The following is a 25,476-nucleotide window of genomic DNA, read 5'->3' as shown; positions in this document are numbered from 1 at the left end:
CGTTTTATTGGTACCATACATGACTCATAAATGGCACAAACTATGGAGGAGAAGGGGAAAAAAAAAAAAAAAAAAAAAGAAAAAAGAGAAAAAAAAAAAAAAAGAAACAAAAAGGCATTACAGTGTGTGCCCGGGGGGGTGAAGGGGGACAGCGAGGGGCACGTCACCACCTCACGGGAGCCCCAGCAACGCGGCAGCGGTGACAATCGTACCTTAACTGCAAAGCACAGCCCCCCCCCGCCGTGCCAGGCCCCCACCGTGGGGTCCCCATGCTGGGGGGGGCCCCCAGGGCGCAGGAGCCACCCCAAGGCGTCTCCCTGGGGTTTTTGGGGCCGGGAGCAGGCCAGGGCTGAGCGCGGGGCTCAGGCACCATCTCCCAGCCCCACCCCGGGGACAGCAGCAGGGGGGGTGTCACGGGGGTGTCCCCCCCAGTTTGGCCACCCCCCAGCGTCTCAGCCACGGGTGGGAGAGACGCAGAGTGCGGGCGGCCCCCCTGCTGCACCCACAGCCCCCCGTGCTCACGGGGGGGGGTCCCCACGGCACCATCCAGCCCCCAGCCCCACGGGGCAGCGGGGGACACCGGCTGGGGGGGGGCTGCGGGAGGGAGGGGGGTGCAGACCCCACAATTTCTCCAAATCACAGGGCTGCTCCGCGTGCCCCAGGCTCCCTAACACACGCACACGCTCTCGCACACGCACGTGCACCCAGCAGCCAGCCCTGCCCGGCACAGCCCCAGAGCCCCCCCCTGGGGCAGCACACGCTGCAACCCCCCCTCGGGGGGGTATCCCAGGGCCCCAGCTCCCCCAAAAATGCACCACAGAGGCTGTCTGGGGGAGCTGGTGAGCACAAACATCCCCCCCCCCCTCCTCCAGGCACCTCCTGTCTTCTCCGTGGAAGAAGCCTTGGAAGGAAATATTTTTTTTTTTCCTTTTTTTCTTTTTTTTTTTTTTTTTTAAACCAAAAAAAAAAAAATAAAAACCCAAAAAATTATTATTATTCTCGTTGTTTCCCCTAACATCGATGGAGGCACCTGCTCTAGTGATAACACATTGAAAGAACAGTATCGTACACACTGTCTACAGCGCGGAAATGTACAAGCACGAGGTACACGAACCCGAGGGCGGGGGGGGGGGGGGGGGCAGCGGGGACAACAGCACACAAGATTTACATTGAGGAGGGAGGCGGGGGGGGGGCTGCCCCCCACCCCCTGGAGGGATTTAGAAAGGAAGTCTGCAAAGTCTCTCCTTGGTTTGAAGCTCTCCGAACTGGATATAAAACGAGACTCCCAAGAGAAGAAGCCTGTACAAAAGTCAGGACAGGGTGAGAGCACTCAGGGCAGGGGCACCGGCGAGGGGAGAGGGGGGGTGGGGGGGGCTTTTCCCATCTTTTTTTTTTCTTTTTTTCTTTTTTTTAATCTTACAATTTTAATAATATTATTTAAAAAAAAAAAAAAAAAAAAAGACAAAAGTAGGAGGTACCGGGAGCCGGGGGGGGTGGCCGGGGTGCTCCGGGCAGGAACGCGGGGGGCCGCAGGCACGGAGCGAGGGCACCGGCCACAGACCTGCGGCCTCGGCCCCCCCCGCGCCCCCCAGCCGCCTCCCTGCCAGGCGATTCCTATGTACACAGCCCCCGTGGGCCCTGCTGTGGGGCGAGAGAGGGGATGGGGAGCAAAACGGGGGGGTGGGAGAGCGGGGAAACGCCAGATCCTCGTCGGCACCCCCAGCGCAGCAGGATCTGACCCCCGGGTGGGGGCTGCGTCCTTCACCGGCCCCCCCAGCCCCCAGGTCGGGCTGGAGATGTGCAACCAACCCTGCGGGCTGCTGCCCAGCAAACCCCAGCCGCCAGACCCGGGGCGAGGAAGAGGAGGAGGAGGAAGAGGGTCGCAGAGCTGGGCTGGACCCCAACGCGGGGCGGCTGCGCCCCCGCTCGTCCCGTTCAGCAGGCAGGGGCTGGGCGCACCGGGAGGGGACGATGAGAAGCTCTCCGGGGAAGAAGCAGGGAGGGAAAGGGAGAAGGGGGCAATAACGAAGCTACGGCCCCGGATACCCACCCCTGCCCCGGGGTCTGGGGGGAGAGCAGGGTGGAGGGAGAGGGCTGGGGCTCGCCCCCGGCCGTGCATCCCGCCGGCCGCGCGGCGCCGGTGCGCCCCGGTACCTCGCCGCTTCCCAGTCACTCTCCGTTGCAAATGTACAGGTAGATCGGTTTGGACTGAGTCCGCGGGGGGGTCGGGGGGGGCCGCAGGGCCGTTACTGCGACGCCTGCGACGTGGGGTTCTCTGACTTGCTCTCCTGGCTGGAGGGCGGTTTGCTGTTCCAGGGGCTGTTGGCCCCCAGCGCGGGCGAGTTGTTGAAGCTGTCCTCGTCGTCGATGCCGTTGGCGGCGTCGAACTGCGTGTTCTCCAGCCGGGTGATGAGCCGCTCGTCCTCGTCCCCAAACTCCCCCCCCATCAGCGTGGGCTCGCCTACCACCATCACATCCTGAAAGGGGAGACGGTCCCGAAACATAATCGAGGTGGGGGGAGCCCTGGCCGCCGCACCGCCCCCGACACCGCAGCCCCTTCCCCATCGCCAGCCCCAAGGCTTGGGCACCGCCTGGGTGGTGCTCAGGGGCTGTAACCCCCCGGCCCTGGGCTGGGTCTCGCTCTCTGCAGGGGCTGAGACCAAGGGGGGTTCCTGGAGACCACCCCCCTGCTTGTCCCCATCGCCAGGAGAGGGCTGGGGGGCTCGGACAGGCAGCCCTGGGGCTCTCCCCTCAGCCACTCCCCGAGGCTGGGAGCCCTCCCCTCCACCCCGGGGAAGGAAGAGAGAATGGAAACGGGATGCTTACAGGTACCTGACTGGACAGGGCAAAGGTGCTGGCCGGGCTCTTCTTCTTGCTGTTGCTGTTGTTGGTGTTTCCCCCGCCCGAGCTCATGGTGCTGCCCCCCGACATCTTCCTTTTCCGGCGCTTGCTGGGCTGCTGCCGCGCTGGCTCCGCTGGCCCAGGAGGGAGAGATGGTCAGCCCCGAAGAGAAACAGCTGGTGCCCCCCCAACCCTTTTTCTACCACCCCCTCCAGCAGGGCCACCTCCTCCCGTCCGTGCCGGGAAGCCCGTCGGGCAGCGCAGACTCACCAGGCGGCGCGACCATCCGCTGCCACTTCTGGAACAGGCAGGTCTTGAGGCAGTCCCGGGGGCTGAGGCTGTAGGTCTTGTGCCGTGACATGAGCTCCTGCATTGGTTCTAGGATTACACAGAGCTGCGGGGAGCAGAGAGGCTCGGGGTTAGACAAAACGCCCCTGGCACCAGCAAGGGGCCCTCTGTCACGCAGCCGTCTCCACGTTGCGCCCACCCGAGCCGCACGTGGGGCTCGCAGGCTCTAGCAGATTTGCTGCCCCACTGCTCTGCGCCATCTGCCCCTCCTTCCAGATCCCCTGCACACTTACTCGGAGGTAGTTGAGTGTGGAGTTTGAGAGCCCACAGCGGGTGATGTTCTTGGATAACTGGTCCAGCATCTGGGGGTCCTGCGCCTAGGGGCGAGAGGGGCAGGGCTCAGCGGTGTTCAGGATGCGTCCTGGTCTCCCCCCTAGGCTCCAGATGGGGGGACAGGAGGGGCCCCCTCGTGCACGGCAGGGAGAGGACAGGAGCAGAACTCACATGCATGGCGAGGATGCTGCGGGGGATGAGCTCTCGATGCTGGCGGATGCTGAAATGCCACGTCTTTATCCTCATCATGTCGTCGAACATGAACTCCAGGTAGAGCCGCCCTTCCACGCACACCTGGCCAGGGCAAAAGGGTCAGGCACACGCTGCCAGCACACGCTGCCACCCTGTTCCCCCAGCCCACACCCCCAGGAACCCACTGCTCCTGCACACCAGGACACCCTCCCCGTGCTTGGTACAAGCCAAACCCATCAGTTTGCACAACCGGGGGGGTCCTGTGCAGAAAGGGGATGCTATGGGGCACCCCGTGCCATAATCACAGCCTGGTGCTCGTGGGCACAGCCCCGTCTGCCCGTGTGCTGGGTGCTGCCGGTACCTGGGTGAACATGGGCTTGCCGTGCTGGGTCACCATGGTGCACTGGTCGCAGTCCAGCGAGACGAAGTTGTTGTGGAAGGACTCCTTGGGGTGCTTGAGCACGTAGTAGAGCTCCGTGGCCCCTCCTTCAAAGATGCTGCGGAAGTAACGGGGAATCAGAGTCCGGCCGATCGCTGGAGTGGGAAAAGGAGGAAGATGAAGTCAGTAAACCCGGCTCCTTAGGGTGTGCTGGCCCATTCCTCCCCCCACAGCACCGCGGTGAGCCGCGGGCCCGGCCCTGCTGCTACTCACTGTATCTCTTTGGTCCATCCTCCAAGCAGAAAGTGATTGTTAGCATGGCGTCATCCTCGAAGAACTCCGTGGTGAAGGCGTCCCACCACAGATTGTCACATTCCTGGGGGTGCCAGAGAGACGCCGGGTCACCGACAGCCCCGTGCCGTGCTCGGCCCGTGGGGGGCTGCAGGGAAGGGGCTGTCCCCTGGCCAAGCAGGACCCTGCAGCCAAGGGGATTTCTCCCAGACCCCACACAGCTCGTGAGGACGGGCAGCACAAAACGCTCTCAGCGTGGGCTCTGTCCCCGTCCTGCCGGAGGGACCCTGTCCCCAACGGGCCCAGCTGGGAGCATCCCCCCGCCCCCGGCCACCCTCCCCTTGAGCTCCCCACCTCTGTCCAGTTCTGCAGCCTCTTGTTGAGCTCGAATATCCTGTAGTCGGTCTGGTTGCCGTACGGCGTGTGCCTCCTGCCAGGGAGCAGAGTGGGAGCGCTCAGAGCGGGAGGGAACCCCCGTGGGGGACACAGGGATGGGGACACACAGACACGCACCCCCTTTAGGGCTGGGCAGAGCCCCAGCACCCCCCATAAGTCCCCAGGGGCCAGCAGCATGCCCACCCTGCAGGGCACCCCCATCCTTGCCATGCACGGGGCAGGCTCCCCGCTGCCCCCCGGTCCCCCCGTGCTTACCCGATGCCAGGCTCCAGGTACGTAGGTGGGTACATGGGAGTAGGGCTGGGGGGAGAAGCAACACAGCGGGGTCAGCAGTGGGGACACCTCCACCCCTGCCCTCCCCGGCCCCCCCTTCCCTGCCACCAGCATCGAGCAGTCGGGATGCTGACGTCCAACAGCCCCACAGGGGGACTCGCTCCCCAAAATTGGGCTCTGCTCCCCGGTCCCAGGGACCTGTCCCACAGCTCCTGGGAGCTGCGCCCTGCTCCTCTGCAGCCAGGCAGGATTGGGGTTGGAAAACAGGGCGTTTTGGCAGGTGCTGGGACTGCTCCCTGTCTGGAGTCACCCCAGGAGTTTGGCCTGGCGAGGGATTTGGTCCTGCAGCGCTTGGGGACCTGGGACCCCCCTGATCACCAAATTTACCATTTCTCCACCCGGTCCCTGCTCTGGCCCCGTCTCTCCCCTCGCACTACCTGAACTCCACGTGCTGCAGCCTCACCACATTTCTGGCGAGCCAAAGGCTCACAGCACCCCAAACCCAGCAGACCCCTCCCCGAGCCCCGGCTCACCCCACATCTCGATCCAGCATGGTGCCCGGGTGGAAGGGGGGGAAGGCGTTGCCGTTCGGGGGCTCCTTTGGCGAGTACAGCTTGAACGACTTAGAGGAACAGCCTGGAGAGAAAGCAAAGGCACGGGGTCAGCCGGCTGCACCCCGGCACTGACCGCGGGCAGCCCGTGAGGAGAGACGCCCCTGCCTCATCCCCGTGGCGAGGAGGAGGAGGAGGAGGAAGAGGCCAGACCCAGGGGTGCCCAGGGCTCACCGGGTGCCCAGAGCTCACCAGTTCTCAGCCAAGGGACGGGTGCAGCCGGAGCGCTGGGGAGCACTCCGGGCCCTATCCACCCCCCCCAGCCCTTCCACGCTGCTCCTAATCCCGCTGCCCCGACCCGGGGAATGGCAGGGGATCGCTTTGCTGACCTTTCCATCGCCATGGAGACGGGTGAATAATCGCCCGGACGGCGGGTCCCCAGGCAGCCACCATCTGCCACTCGGGCAGCCCGGCGCTCGCCGTGCTCGAGATGGAAGCAGCCGCCACCAACCATCCCCGCTGCCACCCAGGGGAGTCGGGGACCGCCCGCACCCCGCGTCCCTGCTCCCCGGGGGACCTCAGGGTGGGCTCCCACGCTCCCGGTCCCCCACCCGCCGGCTTCCCGGGAACGCCGCGGCACGCCCCGCTGCCGGCAGGACCCGGCACGCCGAGCCGGGCGCCGCCGAGACACGTGCGGCGGGGCTGAGCCGCTCCCCGCGGCCGGGCGAGGGTTTGGGCTCGGGTTCGGGCTCGGGCTCGGCGCCGGCGGGCAGCCAGGCAGCCGGGCCGGCCCGGACGGGCACGGTGCCAGGGAGCGCCGGTTTCACCGGCTGGGCCGGCCCCGCCGCCGCGGGGACATCCCCGGTGGTGCCGCGGCACCAGCCGGCTTGCAGGGAACGTCTCCGTCCTCGGCAGGCACAAAAAGAGGAGCAGAAAGCCCTAAGGAAATTGGGGCACGGCCCCTCGCTCCCACCTACATCGATTTAAAAAAAAATATATTTGCCACAGAGGAGGTCGGTGCTGGCGCTAGGGAATTTCTGCTTTCTGCGCCAATCCTGCTCAAGTTGTGCCCCACGGAAATTCAAATTCCACCAAAGCCGTGCTGGAAATTCAGCCTTTTCCTCGCCGCCTTGCTGCTGCTACATGGCATTAAGCTGAAGCGTGCCTGATGCACGGGAAACTTTCCAAAGGCGAGCGTCTTCTGTCTGAAAGGAGCCGATCCATCAGGCGCAGAAAGCGGCAGCGAGGCCGAACCCTGCGTGCTGCCCGTCACCGCGTCCTCGAGCAAAAAAAAGAGAACCAGCGGATCTCGCCCTCTGATGTTTTGTTTTTATTCATCGGTGAGAGAAGGGAGGAAAAGCCCCCGAGGGTTCCCGCTTTGTGAATTTCTCTGTCCTCGGCCATGCGTGGATCAGGGCTGAGCCGCAGACTGCGAACACCCTCGGTGGGCACGGGACGGTCTGCCAGGGTGGTGATGGGGGAGATCCCTCCCTGCCCTCTCTGCTCCTGCTGCCTCGCTGACAGCCAGGACGGAGCCCTGCTCCACCCCGAGCAGATTTAGCAGCGATAGGATCAGTTTTGGGGCCCTGCTAAGCACCCTGCCGCAGCAACTGGGGAGGGAGAGGTGCCGGTGACGTGATCCCAGCACCTCCAGCACCCTGAGCACTATTTTCAAAATACGCTGCTGTGTTAAGTGGTTTTAAGTAAGGTTACCAATAGCCCTGAGATTTACTACGGGCTGCCCGAGTGCTAAATCCACCGCAGCTACTCACACACTACCAAGTGCACACGGGACAAGGCCACGACTTTGTGACAGCAGCACCAGCACCCATGTTCACCCAGGCACGGACGGAGCACACCGTGTGCTCAGTGCGATGCCACTGCTATCCATGCTGCGCTTTCCCCAGGGGCACGGGGTCCCGGACCCTTCCCCACCCTCTCTCTCCCCCCGGCAAGAGGCTCGGCGCCGCGAGAAACGCGCACGTGGTCGGCGAGGAAAATCCGGCTGAGGCTGCGGCGAGGGAGCTGCCGGCCCGGGCAGGTCCAAGGGGCGGCGCGGAGCAGGAGGAGGGGACCCCCGGGGGCAGCAGGCAGCCCACCCGCACGGCACAGGGCGATGGGAGCAGCGGGAGGAGCTGGGGAATCGGCTCCGTGCGTCCGCGAGGGAGCCACGTAGCAGCCGGCGTGCCCAGCGCTCTGTCTGCCTTCTCCCCTGCTTCCCCTGCCTGTTGTGCTGAGCGTCCCCGCAGCTGGAAACGGGGTGGAAAATCCCCAAGCAGCCCCCAGAGGTGGGGAGCGCGGTGTTTGCGGAGCCAAAAGCAGCGCCAGCACCTCGCTGTCACCCCGGCAGCCCCCCGCAGGTGCCCTCTGGCCAAGTGGAGCCTTCCTTCCCCAGCTGGGGAGCGACTGCGCTTTGTGCACAAGCAGCAGAGCTCAGAAACGAGGCGAGGCATTAACAAAAATGAAAGTACAAGGGAAGAAGCATGAAGCTTGAGCTCCAGCGAGGCCGCAGCTCAAGCAGGGAGCATCCTGCTCCTCCCAGCAGCCGGTGGCACAGGGGCGAGCCTTCGCGCGAGGGCTGCCGCTGCTTCCCGGCATGCTCCCGGCCCGCTTCCTGGCTGCCTAACGAGGCTTTGCAGCCTAAATAGTGGCATTGTTTCGCAGGCGCTGCTTTGCCAGGCTGGGGGAGCCGTGATAGAGGCAGGAAATCCATCTGCCCAGCCCAGCCCCGCTGGCGAGGGCGCTATCCGGAGCTGGGCGCAGGGCGGCAATTCGCACTCGGGTCAAGTGGTTCGCGTGGCTTTGACTGGTCAGGGTGTCTGGTGCTGGGGGGCAGAAGCAAGGAGAAGCATCCAGAGAGGCCGAAACACACGGAGAGGTGCACGGTGTGCCCCGGCAGAGCTGCTCCTCCATCCCTCCTTCCTCTTGTTCGGAGGGCATGGAGAGGGCAGCGCGAACCAAAGGGAAGCCGGCAGCACCCCACACCCCCTGCTGCAGCTTGGAGTAAAAACCAGCACACAGCAGGGCAGAACCCACAGCACTGCCTGTCCTGAGGATTACACTCTCACTTTTCTTGAGCCACGCAGCAGCTGTGCCCACATCCAAGCAGCCTCCGAGCTCACCCTGACCATTAGCTGTCCCCTTGCCTGCACCGTGCGGCCTCACCTCCGGCACCCGGTGATCTGTTGCAGCACGGCAGCCCTGGGGACTCCCAAAAGTGCTTTGGTTCGCTGCTGCCGAGCTGCCCAAGGAGCTGTGTGGCTGAAAATCAAGCATGTTGGGTTCCCCAGTCCCCGTTTAGAGTCAGCCTCCTCCTGGGGACACGCGGGGGACACGCCAGGCGGCACCCCAGCACATCAGCACCAGAGCACGCCGAGCAGGGAAATCCCAGGCGCTCCTTCCTAGTGACCGAGTTGGAAACTCAGGGGGACAGCGGGCGGCCAGAAGAGCAATAATTAACTGCAGCCTGACGGATCTGGACGGCGGGAGATGAATTGGGAAGGGCTGATTAAAAAGCTGTCACAGCTGGAAAGCTCCCGTGCCCCAGTGCTTCCGCGGCGCTCCATCCCCCAGCCTCTGGCCGTGCGTCCCCGGAGCAGCTCGGGCACGCCGGAGAGGTTTGGGCCAAGCCACAGACCTCAGGATGTGGGTTTGTGCCCTCGTCTCTATTCTGTCTGACGCCGGGGTCTGAGCAGGGCTGGGTGCTCAGCAGGGTGCTGGGCTCGCAGCCGGGGCTAGCAGGAGCCCCCTTCGTGGCCAGGCCCGCAGACGCGTGGAGGGAGATTCGAAGCGGGAGGCAGCGCGCCCTGCCAGCTGCACAACGGGCTGAAAATTGAATCCCTTCCAGCGCTGCAAGCCCCAGATGCAATCCCGCAGATAACCCACTTCTCAGCTCCACTGCCATCAACGTGGCGCGAGCCAGGCGTTTCCTGGGACGCTCAGGGACGTATCCCACTGTCCCCAATTGTTCCTCTCATCTTGCTGGCTCGGACCAGAGATCCCTCATCAAACATCGCTGGTTTCAGCCTCAGAAACGCGCCTTTTGCATTTCCAGCTGCTCTCCTTTCCCTCCAAAGCCCTCCACCTCTGGGGCTCCTACAGCAAAGTGAGGGTGCCCGAAGTGAGGATGCTCAGGGCTGGGCTTCGGCTTCTCCCACTGCCAGCATGCGGGCGGCACAGGGAAGTAAACAAATACCATGATGCTGGAACCACAGGGCTGGAGAAAACCCTCATCAGCATCCCGTGGGGAAAAAGAGGGACCAACACGCCTGACAAACTAGGATTTGCATTTTCAAAGGTTTTTAGACTGTGGCAGCAAGGAAAAATACACAAAGGTAGCCAGGCACGGTGATGGTCCTCCAGGGCTCACAGACAGCTCCTCTGCCCCAGCTCACGGCTCCTCACACGCCCGCAGCACCACACAACAAGGCGACCCCTGCGGTTTTGCGTGGCTGCTGCTCGGGGCAGCTCTCAGCAGGAGCAGGATCCTCCGGCAGGGGCTGGAGCCGCGGCGACAGAACCGCTGCCATCCCCTGCTGCCTGCCAGCCCCCGGCTCCAGCAGGGGAAGGGAGAGGGAGGAGGAAGGCAGAGAAAAGCCCGTCCGGTGCTGCTCCCGGGGCCGAGGGAGGCTGTCAGCCCCCATGTGGCGCATGGAGATTGGCAATCCCGGGATGCACCGCTCGCTGCCGGCCGTGGCGAGGAGCAACGAGCGCTGCACGCTGGGACGCGTAGTCCCCGGGGACGCGGCCCCGCCGCCCGCCGCCGCCGCCTCGCTCCATGTTGCGGTGTCCCAGCTGCAGCACGGGGACGGGGACGGGGACAGCAGCACCGTCACCCCCAGTGGGACGCCCGCACAGGGCAGGGAGGGCACAAGCAGCGCTGCACGGAGCTTGCTGGCATCAGAACAGTTTGCAAAGTGCCACCTGCACCAGCTGAACGTCTCTGTCCTGGGTTAAACCGAGCAGAAACAGCCCGTGCCAGATCTCAGAGCAAACGCTTTCGGGTGCTGCCCTGCCAGCAGAACGTGCTGTGCCTGGTGTCAGGGCTTTTGGCACAGTGCTCAGGATCCCTCCAGCCCGACACCAGGCTGCTCGCCGTCCTCACCGCCCTCACATGGAGCAATGTCACAGCCCTGCGCCTACAGGCACCCCCAGTCAGCTGGAGGCAGGGGAACCAGCCCCTGGACATACCCACAACGCAGCCCGGGGCTGATCCCAGTCGGGCTGGGATCTGCCAACGGCACCAGCACCCCCCTGCACATAGCACAGCAGTTACGGAGGAGCTGAACCCAATTCCCATCCCAAACGAGCCGGCAGACTGATCAGCACAAACCCCGAGGGCCAAAACCCCGGAGAGCCACGGGTTTGGGGGACTTCAACCTGGTGCTCCATGGGCATGCGTGGCCCAGGGGGAGCTCCCCGACCCAGGAGCGAAGCCCTGCAGAAACCACCCCACCTCTGCTGCCCAGCCCCGGGCCCATCTCACCCGGGCATCCCCACTTTTAAGAGCAGTCTGCCTGAAACAACGGCCGGGAGGGCGACCGGTGGGACAGCCTCGCCACCGCAGGTGTCGCAACCACACAGAGCAATTAGTGGCCGCACGGAGCAATTAATGTCAGAGCACCCTGCCCAGCGGGTCACTCGCAGGACGGGAGCTTTCCGAGGGAGAGGTGGTCAGGAGAAGCGCTGCTGCTGCTCCGTGACTGTGCAGGAGCCGTGGTTTGTCCCTTCGGGCAGAGCTCAAGCTCGTGGCAGAGTGCTGGCACGAACAGCTGGGGTGCTGGACACAGCTCAGAGCCCCCCCAAAAGGAGCCGAGATGCTCCCAGGGCTGGTCAGAAGGGTCTGGAGGAAAACACTGCCACGCTGCTGCAGTTCAGGGTGACAGAAAACACTTGGGGACGATCGCTGCTGCACCTGGTGGTGCCACCCTGCCAGCCGCGGGACACGGACAGGTCCTCGTGCCCACCTGGCCCACCTCTTCCCACATCACGAGGGATGCGGGACGTGCTGCCTGCTCTCACCCGTCTCCAAAAGAAGCTGAGAGGCTCCGCATCACCAGCGAAAGGCTCCTCAGCTCACCAGTGAACTTTTGCATCCTTTCACTGGCACCTTCCTATTTTACATCGGCTGCGGCCAAGGGGAAAAGTCCCCAGCAAACCACAGGGAAAGCCCCGCATCGCCAAACCTCCCAGCGGGAGCCTCTCTCCCCTCGGATCACAACTTCTCTGTTTTTAAAACAAGACATCTCGCACACCTTTCTGCTCGGCGCTCCTTTCCCGAGTCCTCCAGGTGTGCTCGGATCGCAGATTTGGGATCTCTACAACATCAGGAGGGCAGAGACCACGCTCCCTCCTCCTTCAGAGGAAACCACAACTCTCCCACAACAAGAACACACCACAAGCCGAGGCTTTCAAGAAAGAAGACGTCCAAATTCACCGGGACTTCACACAAACCGTGAGAGCTGGCACCCGACCGGCTCTGGAGGAGTCGCTACAGACCCGCCGAGACAAAGCGCTCCGGGACGCACGGCGAGAGCAGCGCCCGCGGAGCTGGGTGAGGAGGGTTTGCTCCCACACCTGCAGCTGAAGGCCACCAGGTCTGCCCCAACATCGCCGCGAGGAGCGCCGGTCTGACCTGTAATCCCGGGCGGCGCTTTTAGAGGAACAGAACAAGCTGTACTGATTCGGGGAAGAAAGTTTTCCAGCCCCCGCAGGATCCCGCAGCCTCCCAGTCCTGCGCTCGTGCCTCGAGCAGGGACCCTCGCGGCACGGCTGCCCTGCTGAGCCCTTCTTCACCCCGCTTCTCTTTCGGGTTCATGCTGCAGCCCCGCTCTCCTGGCCACGTCCCCGGCCGAGCCTGCACTTGCCCATCACCCAGGACCCGTCTGGAGCCACCAGCGCCGTGTCCCAGCCACGCAGCCCTGCGGCAGCTTCGGGGCTCGTCTCTCCCGGCCACTCGGGAGAGGCGTGGGAGAGCCGAGATTTTTCAGTGGGAAAATTACCTGCCCAGCCCGAGGGCCCCGTGCTGCAGTGCAGGGACCCAGTCCCCTGCCCGGGCGAGTCGCTTCAGCTCCCCGGGAAACCGCAGGGACGGGCCCCGGGGAGCCCCAGGGGCGAGGGCTCGCGGCCCCGCAGCTCGTGCCAAGCCTCTGTCAGCATGGGGCCGGTGATAGACACGGGAGCACACGCAGGTGCTGCTCCCCCCGTGCCCCCCCTGCGGCCCCGAAAGGCTTTGTCTGTGGGCAGGGATGAGCTGCGTGCTCCCGCAACCCCAAAGTCTTGCAGCACCCCTGCTCGTGCACCCCCTCGGACGTTTCCTTCCCTCCGAGGTGCTTTGGAGACGCTCGCGGGACCCTCGGAGCTGCGGGAGAGGACAAAGTTGCGGCGGGCAGGGAGGAGAGGTGGGCGAGCAGCCCCCTGTGACAGAGTGCCCGGAGGGGGCTTGGGGGGGCGTGGGGCAGCTGTCAGGGGGCTCGGCCGAGGGAAGGAGCCGGGGGAAGAACAAAGGGAGCTGCGGGTCGGGATGGAGCGGGGCACGAGGGCTGCCGGCAGCGCCAGGGGACGGGGACACCTCTCCGAGAGGCAGGAGCCGGGTGATGGGGAGAGGGGACGGGGAGGGGGACGGGGGGACAAACGGGGGAGGAAGAGGGGAACCCGGGACGCACGGGGGAGCTGGAGACGGAGCCAAGGCGAGCTGGGGATGGGGCCGGGAGCCGTGGGGCTGCAGCTCGGGAAGGGAGAAAAGGAACGGGGGCACCCGGGGCGCGCACCGGGAGCGCACCGAGCGCGCACCGGGCGCGGGACCGGGGTCGTTGGAGAGGGCGCGGGGGGGGGTCGCCGGGGTGCCGGTGCCTGCGCTCTCAACTTTCCGGGGGCGCGCAGAGGAAACTTCCCGGGGGTGTGGGGGGGGGATGCGGAGGAGGAGAAGGGGGGGGGGCCGGGACTCACGGCGGGCGGCGGCGGCGGCGGCGCTGGGGCGGGGGTCGGAGCGCGGCGGGGCTGCGGGCCGCCATGGGGCCGGGGGCGGCGGCGGGGCGGGGCGGGGCGGGGCGCGGGGCGCTTCCTTTGTCTGCGCCGCGCCGACCCCACAATGGCTGCGGCGGCGGCGCGCCCGCTGCCGGCCGCGCGCACCCCCCCCCCGGCTCGCCCCGGGGCACCGGCACCGCCGGCGGCACCGGCACAAAGGGGAAAGGAGGGGACCGTAACGGGGGAGGGGGTTAAGGGGGTGTTGGGGGGGTGTTTGGGGGTGGCCCGCTGCTCGCCACCGAGGGTGGTTGGAAGTTTGGAGGGTTGGGGTCCTGCGCTGCTCGGGGGGTGCTCTTGGGGTGCAGGGGGCAGTCTGGGGTCTGCAGCCGCAGCTACGAACACCCCCTGCACCCCCAAAACCATATCCGAACCTACACACGCCCCCTGTACCCCCCTGTCCATATCCACGGCTGTGCACACCCCCTGCACCCCCAGGTCCATATCCCCATCTCTGCACACCCCCATAACTCCATGCCTGCACCCACATCTGCGAACGCCCCCTGCACCCCCATATCCACACCCACGCACACCCCCTGTACCCCCACACCCACACCCGTGTCTGTGCACCCCCCCGTGCCCCCACATTTATACACACACAGCTACACACGCTCCTACATCTGCCTGTCTCCCGTGCACCTGCCTCTCCACGTGCACCCCCACACACCCCCCTATGCCCCCAAACAGAAGGCCGCTCGCTTGACGTGCACAAAAGCCACGTTGCCACCCACCCCACTCCCCGAGCCCAGCAGAGGGACCCCCGGTGGTCTCCCCACGACCCGATTTTCAGGCACACGAGGAGCAACACCACGAGGCCGGCAGCGGAGAACGGCTCCGCTAAGGGATGCTCAGCACCTGGAACACACAGCAGGCAGGCTCGAGCCCTAGCCCAAACACTTAAAACTTTGAATCGACGCTGCTCACGCTCACCCATTCAGTGCCTGAGTGCCCAAAGATGCTTTACAAACCCATATACGCACCCAGGAGGTGACGCATACAGCCATGCACTCAGCCACACACGCCTTGCCTTCCCCCCCCTCGCCCTGCTACCACCGAGCAGCGCCAGGCAGGAGCATTTTGCCCCTTCCCCACCTGCAGGTCCTGCTGCAGGCACAGCCCAGGGATGGGCCCCACGCACAGCACCGCCAAGGTTTGATCCGTGCCTTGGGAACCTCCCTCGCACGCCGCTGGGGCTCGGGGAGGTGCAGGACGGGCGCCGTGCGAGCGGAGGGCCCAGGAAGGAGCAGTGGTTATTTATTTGGCTGAGCAGAGCCAGGGCTGTCGCGCACCGACGCCTGTGAGCATCGCACCGACCGCCTCCACGCCTGGGAGGAGAAACCACCGGCGTGCAAACAGGCGGCAGCGCCGCGGCTGCCTGCGAGCTGCTGACGGCTCACGCCCAGGGCGCAGCCCGAGCCCACCGCCCAGCACCCCCCCGAGCAAAACAACAAAAAAATAAAAAATAAAATGGGAAACCGAGCAACCAAGCCCCCCAGACGCCCTTTTTGCTGCTCAGGTACCCACCAAAGGGCTGCGGGCTGGGAGAAGCAGGCCCATCGCACGGAGGTGCCCCCATTTGTCAGGGCTCCGAGCACAGCCCAGGGCTGAGCTCGGCACCAGCTGGAAAACATCCCTTCCCCTGTGAAAGTTTCAATAAAGGCCTACTTTTCTCTAGTTTGCTTTGATTTTTCTTTGAAGTTTTTCAGGGTTTTTTCTCGCTTAAACTTATTTCCCTTTCCCCCGGTTTCTGGTAAGAACAAAAACAAAAAACAAAAAACACACCACGCAGCTCATTGGGGAGGTGGCACGACGAGTAAAACGCAGCATTTCGCAACGGGCAGCACATCCACGAGCTTTTCTCTCCTTGATGAGACTCTTAACTTTTCCCAATGAGGACTTTTGGGTGAAAATTTCCATTTTGTCAAAAAGCCAAAATCATTTTTTGGGGGGGGGCAGAAAGCCACATTTCTGCAGCAACCCGCCCTGCTGACACCGCGTCCTCCCCACGGACACCCACCAGCCCAGCCCGGGTGCCCTTCGGTAACCCCACAGGCGAATTTGGGATCCTCCTGGGCCGGGATCCCAAAGCTCAGCCTGGCTGCCCCGTGCCCCGAGAGCCCCCCCAGCTCCAGGTGGGACAGGCAGGCTGGGTGCACGCAGCAGGCACACGCATGCGCACACCCGTGCGGCTCGCCCTGCACACACACGCTCACAGGCAGGCTCTGGGCCGGCACGCACTTGCACAGCTCCTGGCACAGCCCCGGACACGTATGCACACCCGCCCCGGGCACGCACACCTTCCCACACCCCTTCCCTGCCCCGAAGCAGCCGCTGTGGGGTAACACAGGCGGAGCTGTGGGGCCCGCCACACATCCCCTTCCTCCGTTACAGCACGTGCAGGGTGCGCGCAGAAACCTCGTCCGGCACCGCGAGGTTTTGGGGTGTCCTCCCCAGCCACCGCGCCTCCAGCCTCGTTTTCTCGTCACCTGGCAGGCAGTGCTGTGGGTAAACAGAGGGAAAAGCCCCACAAAGGCAGCTCTGGAAGAGGCAGGCACAGCGGGATGGGCACGCACTGGTCGTGCTATGGAAATGTGCAGTGCCCAGGAATGGGGCACGGGGGACGCTGAGCGCCCCATCGCTGCCCGGCTCCTGCCAGCCTGCATCTGTGCAGAGAGGGTGAGCCGGGCTCTGGGAGGCCACAACCTGCTGTCGTTAGAGCAATAAATCACCTGGCCGTGACACCGGTGACAGCTACGAGATGGCACGGCTCTCCTGGTCAAGACTGGCCATTAAAACGCCCCGTTCCCCCTCCGGATCTCAAGGCTGCACGATGCACACCCAGCCACAGGCACAAAATACTGCAAAAAGGGGTGCTTTGCCCCCAGAACGGCTACTCCTGGTGCCTGTGCTGTGGCCACGGGGCTCGGAGAGGAGCACCCACCAGTGTGTGGGCTCCACAGCCCAGCACATCCACGACAAACACGCCCCGAGCAATTTATCCCGGGGCTCAGCAGCCCGCCGGGACTGCTCACGTGTCCCTGCTCGGCTCTGACGACAGCGCTGGACTGGTCCACGTGGCTGCAGCAGCCCCAGCTGTTTATGGTTATAGCCGAGTTAATAATTAAATAGATGCTGGATGGAGAGCAGAAAGGCTGGGATGCAGCTGGGAAGCGTGTGTGGTGGTGGTGGTGCTGGGGGAGCCCCTTCCTCGCGATGCGCTCTCGCCCGCAGCGCGGGGCCGATTCCAGCTCCTTGCATTTCCACAACTGGACCCCCCCAAGCATGGGCCCCTCGTCTGCCCTGGCTTCCCAAAGGCCAGCAGGGCTGCAAACGTCCCCACCAGCACGGCAGGGCCATCACCAGCTCCGGCTGTCCCCAGGGCTGTGGGACACCCACCGCTGGTGCAGCAGGAGCCAGCCCCGGGACACATCCAGGACACGTCCCTGGTGGGATCATGGATGCTCCAATGGCTCCGATCCCCACAGCAGGGGAAGCTTGGTGCCAGCCACACAGCCCAGCAAAGCAGGGCACGGTGCATGCATGCAGGACACACAGCAGCATGAATAAAACCCTCTGCACCCCTGCGTGCCCACAGCAAGCCTGCTCCCGCTGCCAGCCGGACCAGAGGTGGCTGGGACAACGCTCCTGCTCCATGGGATGTGGGAATGGTGCCACCACGCCAGCTTCCCACCCCCCTGGGGCTCTTCCCCTCGTGTGCCATGTCCCCACAACACAAGCAGGGCAGTGGGGGCATGGAATGGGAGCCTGCAGCCCAGGGTGCCCGCGCTGACACCCGGTGCCCGCCCCGGCGCACGCAGGCACCGAGCAGGGACGCAGAGACACGCTTACAGAAAAAATAACAATAATAAAAAACCTGCTAGCCATGCAAACTGCACAAACAGCAGAGGGGAGACGGACTGGCCTGGCACTTCCCAGCATCCGGGATTCATCCAAACCGTGGCAGGAGCGGGGCACCCCCGCACGCAGACGCAGCCCGCAGCGGGGAGGCGCAGCGCGCACCCCGGAGCACCCCTCTGGGGGAGGCACAGCCGTCCCTGCACCACAAAGCCACCGCCTTTCAAATGGAAATGGGCTCTGCTTCTCTGCCTCCCCCAAGGGGGCCTTCCCTCGCCTGGATCAGGGGGGTGGCTGGGGCAGGTGGGCCCCCCTTTTTCTCTGGAGAAGGCACGGCTCCATCCATCGCTCTCCCCGAGAGAGAGAGAGGCTTGGGGGAGGCTGGAAACTCAACAATGACTCATGCTGAGCAGGCGGCAGATCCTGGGGGCTCCCGGGATTAACCCTTCCAAAACAAAACCATTTCCAGACACCAAGACGCGCAGGGAAAGCCCGGGGGCCGCGGGAGAAGCTGCCTACGGGGGCAGATCCTGAGCGTCCTGGAGGGAGCAAGGAGGAGGACCTGGGTACGTGCGCGCTGAGCGCTGCCACCCCCTGCCTCACAAGGGCAGCTGGAGGAAGGTGCCACGAGGGGCGCAGGACACGCGAGCGCCGTGCAGGGCCATCAGGCTGCCCACAGGCTCCAAGAAGGAGCAGCCTGCACGTAGGTTGTGGCAGGTCCTGCTGGCGAGGGGGGCTTCTCACAGCGGCCCCACCGCCGGGGAAGCGCCCGCTGCGTTCCCACGCCATGCTGGAGGTACCACAACGCGCATCCTGCACAAAAAAAAATAATCCAGGAGCTGGAAAACCCATCCCACCCCTCCTGCACAGCAGCCACCACCTTGCTCACACCGAGGGGCACACTGGGGGCCAGCCCAGGGCTCAGCCTTGCCCCCGAGCCCGGGCTCCTGCACCCGCAGGCTTCGTGGCCCCGCTGCGGCCACCCACGGCCGCCAGCCCTGGCCCCTCTGGCAGCGGCCGGGGGCGAGCCTGCCAGCAGCGCGGGGTTTACGACTCCAGACGCTCCAGGTGGATTCTCTCATGTTACAAGAATGGTTCGTTTTACAGCCAGTTTCCTGGCCTGGGGCTGGTCCCCGCAGCCCCAGCCCGGCCGGGCTGGGATCCTGCGATGGATGGAGAGAGGCGCTGGGGCAGCACAGCCCACAAAGCACCCCAGGGCCAGGTGGAGAGGGGGGCAGGCAGCACCGCAGGGGGGCTGCAAATCCTCGACAGCACCCCAAAGAGCTGCTTCAGGGGAAAAGCAAGGCACACAGGCTCAACACCCAGCCCTGCAGCCCTGGGGACTGTCACTTGAGCAGGGAGGAGACGAGGTCCCTGGAGCTGCAGCAGGGCCCCGCGTCGCTGCTCCCTGCCGATTTACGCCGCTGAAAGCAGCCACCCACGACACCCCACTCCTCAAAGATAAGCAAGAGGGGGATGCCAAATCCCCCTGTACCCACACGCGGGGGTCACTGGGACCCTGTAGGATCCCCGTGGCGTGGTTGGGAGGGATGCTGCAACCCCCACCCCGGACCACACGTGGGACGCCTCCCGTGGGTTGTTTCCCGCAGGTAACTCCAGCAGCGGAGCCCACCCCCTCTCCCCTCACCCCCGGCGCGGTGCTGCTCCGAAGCAGCTCTCCGAATATAGCAGCATCAAATAGCTCTATCAATAATGCATCGCTTCTGCTTCCTCTCGCTGCTGTGTTTTTGTTGCTAACATGTGTGTCCTTCCTGTTAACAGCTGCCTCCGCTCCGCCGCCTAGGCCAAACCGGGACACGGCCACCGCTGCGTGGGGACGGTGGCTCCTGGCCCCTGTGAGCCCCGTGGCTCCGGGTCACAGCCCCGACGTTGGGGACAGCCCGGGCTTTGCAGGGGAAGCTCGCTGCTGCTCCAAGCCTCCTGCAGCAGGCACGGTGCTGCTGCACGCCGCGGCTCCCCGGAGCACCCAGCATGGCACAGGGCTGGGAGGAGAGCGCGGGCACCTCCGCGGGGACACGGCCCCCTGCCTGCAGGCTCAGCCCTCCCCAGCTTCACCCAGCTCCCCAGAACCCCACAGTGGGCTCCATCAGGGGCTCCTGCCCGCCCTGCTGTGGGCTCACCCCACTTCCCCAGCCCGGCAGCCTCCAGCCCGGGGCGGGCGAGCTGTAAACCGGTCGCTGCACGCCGGGGCCAGGCGCCTGGGCTTGCCCCGTGCCCGGCGAAGCAGCGTGCTGCGATCTGCTCCTGCTGGCAGCGAGGCAGGAGCTGGGGCCGGGTGCCTGCAGCTCCATCTCCAAGGAGGGTGGCAGCGGGGCAAGAACAGCCCCCAGCCCTCCAGAGGAGCCCCAAGGGCTGCGCACCACGCTGGCAGCGTCTCCAGCGCCGGAGGACGCGTGCCAGAGGTTTGCGCACGCTGCTGCGGCAGCGCAGAGGCCTGGCACACAGCGGGAGCAGGGGGTGACACCCCGCTCCCCTCGCTGTCCCCGGAGCAGCCGGCGTCCCAAAACCACTCAGCCGGTGGCTGCTCCGACCTGGGTTTGGCTGCACAAACCTGGCTCTGCTCCCAGCGCAAGCCCCTCGGCGCGGAGGAGGGGCCCGGGGCCGGCGGCTCCTGCAGAAAGCAAGGGGCCCCCGGCTCTGCTGGAGCTGGGAGACCCTCGGGAGCCTCCCCCAGTCTGCTCCAAGGCCCTGCGGGAGCGGGCAGGGCGTTATCTGCGGCCCCACGGGCAGGGTGGGGTGGGAGCAGGGCAGGGGCTGGCAGCGGGGAGATTGCGGCCCCATCTAACGCCCTGGGAGCGAGCGGTTTGGGAGGGAAGGGGACAAACGGCAACGGGGAGCTGGGCGTGATGGCTCTGATGGGATCCTGCCCCTCTTGGTGCCCTCTGTCACAGCAGGACGGGGCGCAGAGCCCCACGGGTGCCCGTGCCCACAGGGGTACCCCAGCACGTGTCCGTGCTGCAAAGACGAGCGTGCACCAGCCCTCGTGCACGGCCGCACTCCTGCACCTCCGTGCTGCCTCCCCAAAACACCCCGGCCACGGGGACGGGTCTGGGGGTGCCAGGCTGCCGCCCCCCCTCGCCTCCCCGCTCCAGGTGGGGCCGGCAGCAGGCTCCCCACCGCCCTCCCCCTGCAGCAACAGCAGGAAACCACAGCCCCAGCCTGCAGGCGCGCTGATAACGGTCACCGGCCCCATCCTGCCTGCCCCGGGGGGCCGGGGAGGGGGCACCCAGCCCCTGCCCTGCTCTGGGACTGCCAAAATTCCCCCTGCACCCGCTGCTCCCCGCTCCAGCAGCTTCCCCGGAGCCAGGCAGCAAAGGGATGTGCCCAAACCGTGCGCGAGGCAGGCCCCCAGTGCCCACCTCGCCGTGCACACGCGTGCGTGCCCTCGTGTGAGCGAGCTGCGCGGATGTGGCCGGGGGAATCCCACAGCGAAGGTGTGGAGAAAGAGAGAGGGCGGCACGAAATCGAGATGGGAAAGTGAGACAAAGGTGAGGGGTGCAAGCAGGAGACACCCGTGTCACCGCCGCCACTCGTGCAGGGCAGGAGGCAACGGCTGTGCCGCCGTGGAGCTTTTTGGGGAGGGTTCGGGGGGTTCGGGGAGGGTCTTGCCGCCGGCTCTGGGCGGGGAGGCACCCAAGCAGGCGGGTGAATTCCCAAATTCTCAGCTCTCCCGCTCCCAGCCCGGAGGACGGGGGCAGTGGGGATTCCCCGTGCGGCTCAGCACGCAGCTGCCTCTCCTCCTGCCTCACCTGCCTCCCCCCGGGCTGGCCCCAGCACCCCATTTTCCCCCCTGCACGGCACATTCCTCACGCAGGGGGCCGGGAGCGGCACGATTCACCCGCAGGGTGCTGGGGATGCAGCTCCAGCACCGTGGAGGTGCTGGGCACGAGGCTCAGCAGCGTTGGCGAGGCCATAAGGTGACTTGTGGGGCCAGGAGCTGAGCCCCCGGGCAGGCTGCAGTCCCAGTCCACGTTTCAAAGCACGCACACATCAGCGTCCTCCCCCCGTCCCCAGCGCCGTGGCGGGGCTCTGCTCCTGCCCTGGTTTTGGGCAGGCTGACAGCGCCCCGTCCCCACCACACACGGCCCTCCAGGCCTCGTGCCACGGGGCCCGAAGCCACGGCACACGTGTGTCGGGAAGGAAAACCCCGCTGGGGCGCACGGAGAGCTGCCCTCCCTCCCGCAGCAGGGCACAAAACGGGCCCGGGGGCTGCCAGGGTGGCTCGGGGCTTCGCCACCAGCGCTCAGGCTGGAGGAACCCGCTGCAGCCTGACCTTGGGTGAGTCCCTTCCCCGCTGCAAAAGGAGAGGGCTGCGGAGCCAGCCCTGCAGGGAAGGGAGGCCGGGAGCCCCGCGCAGGGGCAGGGCTGCAGGGCTGCGAGGGAGGAGGGAGCAGCGTGCCTCGGCTCCCCCTCCCCGGGGGCCCCACGGCACCAACACCGTTACTATGGCGGAAAACATCGCCGGCTTTTTGTTGTTTGTTTTTTTAAATCATAATAATAATAATAAAAAAAAATAACAGCCCAGAGCACGCCGATCCCGAGTGCCAAGGCCTGCCCGGTGCTGAGGGCTGCCCGTGGGGAGCCTGGCTGCTGGCCCCCCCCCACCCCTGCTCCGAGCGGGCCCCGGGGCTGGTGGCACGGTGCCGGGCGCAGGGCGGCTGCTGCTGCCTCGGCCTCCTCCGGCTCCATTCAGCTCGTGTTTACTTCCCCGGGCTCCTGCTGCCTGCCAGCACGAGCTCACGGCTCCTTCCCGGGGGGCAGAAAGCACCCCGGGGGCAGAAACCACCCCGAGGGCACTGCCCTTGGCTATGGGGCCAGCAGCACCGCGCCCCCCACCCCAAACCTCCGTCCTGCCACAGGAGCAGCCACACGGGGTATGGGATGGTGCAAACCTACAGGGGACCCTACAAAGGACCCCAAGGGGGGGGCACAGCTTGCAGGGGGGCGTTTCAGGGGTGAGCCCCCCCCTCCTTCCACGGCATCTCCCAGGCAGGAAACTCCTCCAAGTTAATGCAGCCCCGAAGAGCAGCCTGGGCAAAGCGGCTCATTAAATGTTTCTGGCTGGCAGGGGGCCAGCGGCAGAGCTTGTTTTTTCTATATTCCGATAAACAGTCCGGGGAGGGGAGGGGAGGGGAGAAAGGAGTGTGTGTGTGTGTGGGGGGGCACAGCCAGCGGGGAAGCCTCTGGACGTGCCACCAGCTCGGGGAGGTGGGCAGGGAGGGGGGCACAGGCGCGTGCACACACACACGCACGCACACCCGGTGCGCACACGCAGGAGGCTGGGGAGAAACCAGAGGGGGGGGGGACACACACACACACACACGGTGACGATGAAGCCCCCCCGGCGCCCCTTCGCCCACCAGCACGGCGGTGACACTGCCGGTGGCACGGGGCCAGCTCCCGGGGGGGCCCCTGCTAGGAGCTGGGGCTCTGCCTTCGCCCCCGTTGCAGCCGGACCCTCGCCAAGGCCGGGGCGCGGAGGGTTGGGGGGGGTTTGGGGGAGGTGGGGGCGCACGGAGCACCCCCCCCCGTGCCCTCCGGTGCCTGTCGGGGCTTGGTGCTTTAACTGTTTGGCCTGGCTGGGAGGCAGCTTCACGTGACTTTCTGCTTGAGGAAGCAGCGCTCTGGCAGCTTCCAGTGGGAGATGGAGGAGGCGGTGGGGGAAGGGGCCGCCTGCCTGCATGGAAACGCGGCGGGGAGGCGCGGGGGGCACCCCCGGACCCCTCCGCCCCCACAGCCCCCCCCCCCCCCCCGGGGGGGAAGGCACCGACCGCTTGGGGACCCCCGCGGGGAGGTGAGGGGGAGGCAGGGGGCCGTGCCCCCATGGGGTGTCCCCAAGTGTTGTGGTGCCCGCTGCCCCAAAAGCCCCCCCCCCCCCCAGCAGCAATGCCAGCGGGTTGTGGGGTGCTCCGCCGGGCACCCGAGGGGGACGGGGACCCAACGTGGCACCGAGAGGCATCCTCGGAGCTGGGCCATCACCCAGCGAGGTCCCCAAGGGAGCGGTGTCCCCGCTGTGGCCCTACACACACCCCCCCGGGCCACACCGAGCATGGGAAACCGCACAGCCCCTTCCCCAGGCACCGCCAAAATGCCCCCCCGGGACCCCGCGCACGGGGCCACCCGGGACCCGGTGGCGGAGCGGGCTCCAGCACCCCCCAGGAGCTGCTGCTCCCGCACCGGGCATCCCACACCGAGCAGCGGGCAAACCCACAACCCCACAGCTCCCCCAAACCCCCCTCCCCAGCCCCTGCAGCCCCCCCAGCCCCTGCTGGCCGCCCCGCCGAGCATCCTCACCTCAGCACACCCCCCGCCAGGGCGCCCAGCACCCACGTTTCAGGGGGTGCACGGCCAAACCCCGCTGTGTGGGGGCACCCGGAGCCCCCCACCCACACGGGGTGCCCCAGGGGGGTGCAGCCCCTGCCCCTCTTTGGGGTCACCCATGGCTGTGGCAGCCCTGCAGCGGGGCTGCTGCAGGCACCCACAGCCAGGGGGGCCCAGCACCACACGCTGGGGGGCCTGACCCCATAAAAGGGCCTCAGCATGCAAGCCGTGGGGACCCCAGCCCCACAGCCTGATGCAAGCCTCCATCACTGGGGTCCCAGCCCCATAAACGGACCCCAGCATCAACACACGGGGACCCCAACCCCATAAACAGAGCTCAGCATCTAAGGCATGGGGAGCCCAGCCCCTATAAACAGAGCGCAGCACCCACACCAGGGGGACCCCAGCCCCTATTAACAGACCTCAGCATTGAGAGCATGGGGACCCCAACCCTATAAACAGACCTCAGCATTGAAAGCACGGGGACCCCATCCCCTATAACCAGACCCCAGCACCCAAACCAAGGAGACCCCAGCCCTATAAACAGACCCCAGCATCCACACCATGGGGACCCCAACCCTATAAAGAGACCTCAGCATCCACACCATGGGGACCCCAGCCCCTATAAGGAGCCTGCAGCATCCAGGCCGTGGGGTCCCCAGCCCCATAACCAAGAGCTCCGCATCCAAACCAGGGGGACCCCAGCCCCATAACCAGCCCCCGAACCAGGGGGACCCCAGCCCCATCCCCAGCCCCATCCCCACCCCCCAGCCCTATAAGCAGCCCCCGGCCCCACTCACCAGGGCATGCACATCCCACTGACATCTTCACATGCCTGGCCCTGCCGGGGGTCGCTGCGCGCTGCCCGGCCCGCGGGGGTCTCGCATGGACGGCGCGCCGAGGGCTCCGGCGCCGTTACCGGCGGAAGCGGGGAGGGGGGGACGCACGGACAACGAGGGTGGGGACACACGGACAACGGGGGGGGGGGGGGCGCGCGCAGCCCCGCGCGGCCCCGGGCACGGCCACGGGCAGCGGGAGCGCGCGGGCGGGGCGGGGGCGGCGGCGGCGGAGCGGGAGCGGGGGCGGCTGCGCCGGCGGCGGGCGGGCGGGAGGGGGGCGCGGTGCGCATGCGCGGGGACATCCCCCCCCCCCCCCCCCCCCCGCCGCCGTCTCCTCCTCCCTCCCGTCGTGGCGGGGGCGCGCCGCGCGCCCCCGGGGTGCTGCGCACGCGCGCGGGAGCGCGCCCCCCCCCCCCCCCGCCCCTTACTTCTGTGAGGCGGGAGCCGCCATGTCGGGGGAGGGAGGGTAACGGAGAGGCTGGCAGCACAGCAGCCCGTCCCAAACGCGGCCCGACGGCAAAAAGAAGGGCCCCAATGCAGCCAGTCCTCAAAAGGACCCAAAAATGAGACTTGTGCCCCAATGCAGCCAGCCCCAACAGCCCAACACTCAAGACCCAGACCCCAATGCAGCCAGACCTCAAAGCAACCCAAAAACCAAGACCTGTATCCCAGTATAGCCAGCCCCAAACAGCCCAACGGCCCAGACCCTGATGCAGCCAGACCCCAAAACAACCCCAAAAACAAGGACCCATACACTACTGCCAGTCCCAAACACAGCCCAACAGCCAAGACCTGTACCCCAACACACCTGGTCCCAAACACATCCCAACTACCGAGACCCAAACCCCAATGCAGCCAGCCCCAAACAGCCCAA

At 66.1% G+C, this 25,476-nt stretch overlaps 1 protein-coding gene across 2 annotated transcripts; it reads right to left on the bottom strand.

Moving 5' to 3' along the window:
* Positions 1-1,475: 1,475 nt before the first annotated feature.
* Positions 1,476-24,721, bottom strand: LDB1 (LIM domain binding 1). 2 transcript variants are annotated; one of them, XM_032190886.1, is made up of 11 exons: positions 24,564-24,721; positions 5,527-5,629; positions 4,976-5,020; positions 4,679-4,754; positions 4,307-4,409; positions 4,016-4,188; positions 3,634-3,756; positions 3,423-3,506; positions 3,112-3,235; positions 2,827-2,975; positions 1,476-2,477 (listed from the first exon to the last, which is right to left on the bottom strand). In XM_032190886.1, the coding sequence occupies exons 1-11, from the start codon at positions 24,586-24,588 to the stop codon at positions 2,247-2,249; spliced, it is 1,236 nt and encodes a 411-aa protein (XP_032046777.1). In that variant the 5' UTR covers positions 24,589-24,721; the 3' UTR covers positions 1,476-2,246. The 2 variants fall into 2 exon arrangements, with proteins under 2 accessions (XP_032046777.1, XP_032046778.1); XM_032190887.1 differs by having other exon boundaries at positions 2,833-2,975.
* Between the last annotated feature and the right edge of the window lie 755 nt (positions 24,722-25,476).

This window comes from Aythya fuligula, chromosome 7 (genome assembly GCF_009819795.1).
Source record: "Aythya fuligula isolate bAytFul2 chromosome 7, bAytFul2.pri, whole genome shotgun sequence".
Taxonomy (NCBI): domain Eukaryota; kingdom Metazoa; phylum Chordata; class Aves; order Anseriformes; family Anatidae; genus Aythya; species Aythya fuligula.
This window is presented reverse-complemented; position numbering and strand designations above follow the sequence as displayed.